The sequence below is a fragment of the Arachis hypogaea genome, chromosome 9 (genome assembly GCF_003086295.3).
Source record: "Arachis hypogaea cultivar Tifrunner chromosome 9, arahy.Tifrunner.gnm2.J5K5, whole genome shotgun sequence".
NCBI classification, from domain to species: domain Eukaryota; kingdom Viridiplantae; phylum Streptophyta; class Magnoliopsida; order Fabales; family Fabaceae; genus Arachis; species Arachis hypogaea.
In genome coordinates, this window is record NC_092044.1 from 97,194,884 (window position 1) to 97,203,564 (window position 8,681).

At 32.4% G+C, this 8,681-nt stretch overlaps 1 protein-coding gene across 1 annotated transcript; it reads right to left on the reverse strand.

The window, feature by feature from the left end:
* Positions 1–282: 282 nt before the first annotated feature.
* Positions 283–1,514, reverse strand: LOC112711282 (ethylene-response factor C3). The gene has a single exon (XM_025763893.3). It carries the CDS (start codon positions 1,294–1,296, stop codon positions 595–597), a length of 702 nt encoding a protein of 233 aa, XP_025619678.1. The 5' UTR covers positions 1,297–1,514; the 3' UTR covers positions 283–594.
* Positions 1,515–8,681: the final 7,167 nt, after the last annotated feature.

The following is an 8,681-nucleotide window of genomic DNA, read 5'->3' on the forward strand; positions in this document are numbered from 1 at the left end:
CTTGAAAAAGTATCGACTATTATTAGATTGTTAAACATTTGTTTAAATACGATATCTATTGTGTTTGTTTGTGCCTGAAAATCTGTTTGCCAAACTCGGAAAACCTTTTTCTAAGACTGTCAAATACAAGGAAAAAGAAGGTTGGCAAAATGGTTAAGAAAGCCTTTGTTTGTGTGCGCACACGCGTGCCTCTCTCCGTGCAAAACTCGACCATGCATGTTGACTTATACATATACAAATAATCTTATGATAACGCTAAAATGATAGTCACCCTCAAATTCATTTTGGACACTAATTAATTAATAATTATATTTTAGCCCCACATATATAGATACATAACTGCATTCCTTATCTTTTAGGCTTTACAGCAAAATTTTAATTAAAAAACAAAGAGGGGTAGGGAAGAAAGATCCAAATTTTGATCATTCAAACATGATGACAAACCTATTTTTGCCATATTAAAAAAAAGTTTGAAAAAATAAAATACAAGAACAAAAGAACAAAAGTAATTAAAATAATTAACACTAACATGCAGAGCAAGCCTTGAAGATTTTGGATTGAATTTTCAAATCAAAATTCCAATTGATGATTTCTTCACCAAGGATTAGGAATCTGATCAGACGACATCAACAATTGTTCCAAGTAATCAGCACCAAGATCCTCAAACACCACTGCATTATCTAACCTAAGATTATCGTCAACATTGTCCCTGTCCTTAACATTGTTGTTCTTCTTAATACCAATTTTCCTCCTCAATGAGTGCTTCCTCTTCAAGGCTACAACAGGGGAGCACCCTTCTTCTCCATCACCACCATAGTTCATCTCCCTAAGCGACTGCTTCACCGTCTCCACCGGGAAATTAAGGATCGCTGCCGTTCCCCTCATCGAAAAAGCGGCTTGATCATAAGCCATAGCCGCTGCTTCCGCACTGTCGAATGTCCCCAACCACACCCTTATGCCGTGCCGAGTTGAGTCTCTTATCTCGGCCGCAAACTTACCCCACGGTCTTCTCCTGACACCTCTGTACGACTTCTCCTTCCTTTCTGTTGCGGCACAATCGCCACCATTTTCCTCTGAGCTAACCTCCTCCTCCTTTACCCTCTCCAGGGGACCGTGGCGAGGGGTGTCAGCGGTGGCAATCATGCCATAGAGGAGCATCTCTTCAGGGTCGTTCTCGTTGAATGGAAGGTACCCATTCCACGAGAATGACTCTGAGGAGTTGCTAAAGGAGCCGAAAGAGGAGGAGGAGGAGTTATCGGAGGTGGGAGAGTTGAAGAAGTGAGAAGTGGAATCCATTGATTGTTGTTGAGAGTGTTGTGAAGCAGGGGAAACAGAGGAAACAGAGTGATAGAGAGTGTGGTAGCTCTCTGCTTTTTGAAGTTGGTCCCTCTTATTGCTTAATCCTCTTATATATATAAATATCCATTTTGGGACCAGTGTAAAACTGTAAAAGCCGCCACAAAAGCGAATACGGTAAGAATTACAAATGCGGATATGGGGTGAAACCCAATAAGTGATGCACACGTAGCCGTCTTAAAATATTAGTACCAATAATAATCAATGGATTTAAATAATGAACGGTTTAGTTAGATACTACAAAAATATGGACCCACTTTTTAAATTAAAATAATAAAAGTAAAGGAATTTAGAATTAGTTTTTAAAATAAATTTATTTTTATTTTTTAAAAATATTTTTTAATAGAACATAATTATTTTATATTTAGATAAATTTTTTGAAAAAAATTTTAAATATTAAAATTTTTTTGTTTATTTTTTAAAAGTAAAATAATGTTAATTTTTTGGAAAATAAATAATAATTTTTTTTAATAAAAATATTTTTTAAAAGATGTATTTAAATATATTTAAAACTTAATAAAAATATTTTGTTTTTGATAAAAAAATATCTCAAATAAATTAATCTAAACCAACACTTAGTTGATACAAAAAAAATAATTATGAGTTTTTCACCATATATTTTCATTTTTATTGTCATGAAATATTGACAAATTTTTTTAATATATTTTGTTATTTTTTAGATTAAAGTATATCCTAACATTTAAGTTAAAAGAGAAAAACTAACGGTTTTTATAGGACAATAAAAGTCAATTAATAATTACCAAAAAAAATCATATATTCATAAATTTTTAAATTGTATAGCCAAAATTTATGTTCACTAATTATTAGTTTTGTCTCAAACAATTACTTTGCGAAATTATTAGTCATGTATTAAAATCAATCATCAATATATTTGTATATAAATACATGTGTGGTTTAATTTATTTTTAATATGTATTTTTTGGTGTCAAAGAATAAAAAAAAAACAAAAAGAACACACGAAATACTAGAGAGGTAGTTCCGTTACAACAACACTGTTAAATCTTTCCAAGGCTCATCACATTTCAATTGTTATATGCAATCAGCAACTTGGTTGGTATTTTTTTGAATTAAGTTGACTTTTGCTCTCCAATTCCACCTTAAAATCTCTTTGATTTTAGTCACCAATTCATTATTAAAACTTTGCATTTGGTTGTTCCTATCATTAATAAGGATAAAAGCATCCAAATAATAAATATCCATAGTCGTCCCTGAGATTCACGCAAATACCCATAGTAATTCCTAAGATCCCGATTTTCTCATCGTAGTCCTCCAGATAGAGCTTCGAGCACTCAAACTGGTCCCTAGGTATATTTCTGGTGATGACTCATCACCGGAGCGCTGACGTGGACTCAATTTGTCACGCTGGAGGGGTCCCAACGACTAGCTGAGCTGGCTAATTTCCAAATTACACCCAGATTGGTCCCTCCTATTGTATATAACCCTAAATCCCCAAATTCTCAGACACTTCATCTCTTCGTCTTGTTCATCTCTTCTCCTTCTTCTTTCATACACTTCTTCCTGTTCATTTTTTCGCGATATATATTGGTGCTTCGATGTCATGAAAAATTGGTGGCGAACCATCTGCATAAGCATACCTTGACTCGAGATCCATGAGGAATTGGTGGCGAACTATCTGCATTGTTTGGCAAGTAGATCTCCCACACACCAAATTCATTCTGTTTGGATATATTAACCAAAGATGATTACATGCTCCAACTAGCACAATTATTTGTATACATTAACTAAAACATGCCGGAGTCATTACAGCGGCATTTGGATTTCAATTGTTGAAGTCTCCAATTAATGTTGCTGACTGAGAAATATCCAATCATTTTTAAGACACATGTCAAGATATATTTTTACATCGAAAATAAAATTTTTGTTGAACTTTAGATGAACATCCAAAACAGGTTTTTTAATAATACAATCCCTTAAATTGAATTTGAGCATAAGAAAAGAAACCAATTTTAATAATAAGAGTTAATAATATAATATGAAAGCATATATACCTTAGCTCCTGGTGCCCATTCTTTATAAGTAATTCCTGTGACACTACAAAAAATAGTAGTAATATTGATAAATAAGTTGGTATTAATAAAAGTAGATAAGTTCATAGTAGCTTTTTTAGCAAGAAATTAGATACCTCTGCCTAAAGCCAAAATTTTTATGACCGCGAGAAAATGGATCTAGGCCACCTTCATACTTGTCGATATCCTCTCGCAATCTCAAGTATCGTCCGAAACTGTAATTTGAAAAATTTACACGATCTAGCAACTCAGATAGTTGTTCCACAAATACTTAAAGGAAATGAAGCTTAAAAGTGAGGTTACAGAAAATCAAGATGGTCGCGGTGAGTAAGCAAAAGTGGATCAATTTCATAGATTTTCTTCCCACAGCCAGGTGGAAGGATGATCTTAATTCTAACAGTTTCTTGTCTTTGGATATCAATGTCTTCTCAGCATGAGTTCTAGCACTATATTCTACAAGAGATGCCGAAAAACAGAACTTTTTTCATTTTCAATTTCTCTGAAATTTCTAAGCTACTTTCTTGATTAAATCACCAACACTATGAAGAATTGAATACCCTAAAATATGAATTCAACAAAACAATATTTGAAGAAATACGTGATTAGCAATCTTATCTAAGCTAACTATGATTTCTAATTTTCTATTCACAAAAGTGCCACAAAAGTATAATACATTCTTGATTCTTCATATGCACATGACATTGAAATCTCCAATCACAAAATCACATTTTTTAATTAAATTAGGAATTTCAAGTTCTTCTGTTAAGGAAGAAGTATATTCTTAATCTCTAGAAATAACTACAAAGAGGTTAATTTTACAAAATAAAGCACAAATAGCTGAAAGAAAAAAAAGAAAAAAAAAGAAACGTGCTACAATTGGAACAACATTTTCAAAATCGATTTATGAAGTAGAACACTTGTAATTATGAAACCCCACAAAAGATGAGATTTAGATTTGGTAGACACATAACAGAACCTCAACTACACTAACAACTTGCATATCATCAATCAACACTGTATTAAAAATGCAAAGTAAGAAAAGGGAAGGTTACCTTGAGTCCGATCACAAAGTCAGAATCATGTTCTTTTCATGAAGGAGGGGAAGACCGATAATAACTTCTAATCGAATTACTTCTTCTCTCAAATTTTTTTAGCCAGCGAATACAACCCTACGGCTACGCCATTGATGGGGAGATGAAGAACAAGTCAGAGGGTGGAAGAAGAAGAGACGAGTGAAGTGAAGCGTTTGTGAAAACATCTAAACGGCATCGTTTTTGGCTATAAAGGGTGCCAAACCAAAACGACGATATTTTGGACCCTCCCACGTGGCAATCCGAGGTCACGTCAGCACTCCGGTGATGACTCATCACCTGAAATATGGCCAGGGACCAATTTGAGTGCTCGGAGCTCTATCTGGAGGACTACAATGGAGAAATCGGGATCTTAGGGATTACTATGGGTATTTGCGTGAATCTCAGAAACGACTATGGGTATTTACTTAAATAATCCGTCTCGTAAGTGACCTCTCTAAATCCAGCTTCCCATGCTAGAATTAGAATTGCAAAAAGTTCGCTTCGAAGAATAGTAGCAAGTGGTAAAGAACCAGCACAACCACACAACCAAGAGCCATTATAATCACGCAATACACACCCAAAACCAACAGAGTCACCAAATTTACTAGCATCACAGTTTACTTTAACCAAAAATTGGGTAGGAGTAGTCTAAGAAAGTAGCAAATAAGAAGGAATAGACACATAATGCATAGATAAGAATTTATGAAATTCAGATTGAAAATTTTTTAATATATATTTATATTATAATATATCATTTATATTAATAACTGATTTTAATGGCTAATTTTAAAACAAACGTAGCATAGTCTTTATTTTAAGATAAACTTTGTGATGGTTATATTATGAATAAAAACTCAATAATTTCAATGCATTCAGTTAATTTGTTGTCCAAATGATATTCATGCATGATATCTATGATATGATCCTCTTTATTAATTTAATTCTCTCTATTGAAGTGAACTTGGATAAGGACATTATCGATAAATGTCCCAAGGCCTTCTGTAATATTTTAGAGTAAAAATTTGACAATAAAAAAATCTTAGAATTCTTTCCTGAAAATCTAAAGAACCATATTAGAGTGAAAATTAGTGAAATTCTTTAATTTACAAGAATGAATAACCTTAAAAATATTTGAACGTTCTTCTCCTGTATTCCAAAATTTTTTAACATACTTTCAATGACATTATTATCAAATTCAACTAAAGACTCTAATTCTGAGAAGGCTTCTTCTTTATTTCTTAGCTTGTCAGAATAATTATTTTAGTAGATTCTATTATTTTTTCTATTCTTATTTATACTATATATATAGTCTACTCAATTTATATTGTGAATCAACTCATTAATTCAATACACTTTAGGTTGGTAAATTTTAAATTTATAATTACAAAAGGTCAATTTAGTATATATTTCTAAAAAATAATTATATTTTTTATATTCTAAATAATCTTAATGTACATAGTTGTCCCATATTCTTGTTAACACATAAAATCTCATCTCTTCCTATTTATTAAATATGATCGATAGTTTGTTATAAAATCACTTCTACTAACAATTTATTTTGTGTTTAGTAAAAAAATAGTCAATAACATATTTACTATAATTAAATATTAACCTCCTTATATTATGTTGTTGAAAGATTTTAGTGACAATCATAAACAGTTATTAATAAAGACTTTTAATTTTTAATGGTGACAAAATTCTAAAATTTGTGATTGTAACAATATTGCAAATATATGTGTCACAATAAGTAAATTAACTAAAAGAACTAGTGGTCATAATACTATTTTTACTAAAACTAAGTTTATTGAACAAGTGGTCATAATACATATCATATTGAAAATCATGTTCTAGGCAAATTTAATCAACAGAATTCAGAATATGCACTTTACATAATCTTTTATATTCTATTTTTAGATATAAATAAATCATGCAGTCAATTTTATTAAACCAATCTTCATCAACCCAACATATCAATAACACAAAAGATATTCAATAAGTAGTTGAGAGCTATTGGTTAGTAGATAAATATTTATGAGGTTAGTTGGTAATATCCCTATAAATAACGTGACTCTTATATCATATAAAAATAATTTCAATACATATTTATCTTTTTCTTGATTTTGTTATGGTATCAGAGTTATTACGACTCTGTTGATACCCAAAATATGGTTAAAACTTCTAATCCTAATAATAAGTCAGCTCCTCCCTTTCCTCCTTCTTCTTCATCACACACAATGGATATTTTTCAAGATCAATCCAGTTCCTATTATATACATCCTAGCAAAAAGTTTATGTCTGTGCTTGATACTCCTGTTCTAACAGAAAATAACTACCATTCTAGAGCAAATCCTTCACCATGGCAGTTATTTCCAAAAATAAACATGATTTTCTTACTGGTATAACACTCTCACCCCTTTTTGAAGATCCTCCCTTCCAAGCCTGGGAATGTTGCAATAACCATCCATCACTCAGAGTGTGATATATCTTAATACTACTACTTCTGTTTGGGTTGATCTTAAAGAACGATTTTTTTATTCAGATCTCTTACGCATAGCAGAATTACAAGAAAAAATTTATGGCCTAAAACAAGGTACACTTACCAACACTGACTTCTATACTTCTCAGAAAATTCTCTGGGAGTAACTTGAAAACTCTAGACTGCTTCCTATCTGCACTTGTTCAGCTAAAACTCATCGAAACTAAGACTTCATCATCATATTTTTGAAGGGCTTGGATGAACGGTATGCAGTCATTCGTTCACAGTTACTTCTCATAGACCCTCTGCCTCGTGTGACTAAAGTATTCGCAATGGTAATTCAACATGAGCGCCAGATCCAAATCGGGTCTAGTATTCTGGATGAGCAGCAGATTCTCACAGTTGCATTGGACACTCGATGCGTCTCCTATGGCCACGGGCGAGGCTCTGGTTCCGCTAGCGCCGGACGTAGTGCTCCTCCTTCCAAGCTTTGCACGTTCTGTGAAAAATGGGGTCACACCGTAGATATTTGCTATGAAAAGCACGGTTATCCCTGAGGTCATCTGCGATTCCCAAGACGGCCACGTATTTCCGGAGAAAGGGCTCCCTCTTCTGTGCAAAGTACCGTTGCCTCCTTCCAGTCCTCTCTGTCCCAGCTACCGAATACCCTAATTCAGAGGGGGAGGGAATGCGTTGAAGACAACCCAAGAGCAGTCAGTAATGGGATTGACCCCCTTCCAACATAACACTCTCTTGCATTTTTTGAAACGGACTGAGACCCATGCTTTAGAAAATAAAGATGAGAATGGCTCCACTTCCTCTCAAACTGAGCTACTTCCTAGCCCATGTTTGGGTATTCATTTACTTTGTTCTTCCTATACATTTTTTATTTTAAATGATATTATATCATCCTCTAATTTTTCTAGTACTTGGATAATTGATTCTAGTACTACAGATCATATAATTTCAAATCTTTTAAATTTTATTTTTTACACAAAAATTAAACCTATTATTGTTCATATGTCGAATGGTTCACAAGTCATTGCACAATATAAAGGTGTTGTTAAATTTTTAACATCTTTATTTTTGAACGATATCTTGTATTTGTCAATGTTTCACTTCAATTTAATTTCTGTTTCAAAAATTACCTCTATGCTTCATTGTGATCTTACTTTTTCTCAATATTCATGTCTTCTACAGAAATCGAACACATTGAAGATGATTGGGTTGGATAAATTAAAAGAAGGATTGTACATTCTTGAAAAAGCCTTTAACACCACCAATAACACCACCATACCTTTACATTCAATAAATTCAACACACCATCAACACACAACATCTTCTAAGTTATGATATCTCCGTTTAGGGCATCTTTCTAGACAAAGACTCAACTTCTTACATAGGTAATATCCTTTTATTTCTTCTCATCAAAATAAAATTTGCAATGAATGTTACTTTTCTAAGCAAAAAATTTTTTCTTTTTCACCAAGTTTGAGTCATACAAATGCTAATTTTGAATTATTACATTTTAATATTTGGGGACCATTTAGAACTACTTTTATTCATTATCATAAATATTTTTTAACCATCGTAGATAATTTTAACTGATTCACTTGGGTTATTTTATTAAAGTCTAAAAGTGAGGTTTCACAATATATTAAAAATTTTATTGCTTTAGTAGAAATTCAATTTAATTCAAAAGTTAAAATTGTTCATTCTAATAATGGT

Bases quoted from the DNA above. Each gene is read 5' to 3' on its own strand.
- LOC112711282 (XM_025763893.3), bottom strand. From the start codon at position 1,296: ATGGATTCCACTTCTCACTTCTTCAACTCTCCCACCTCCGATAACTCC.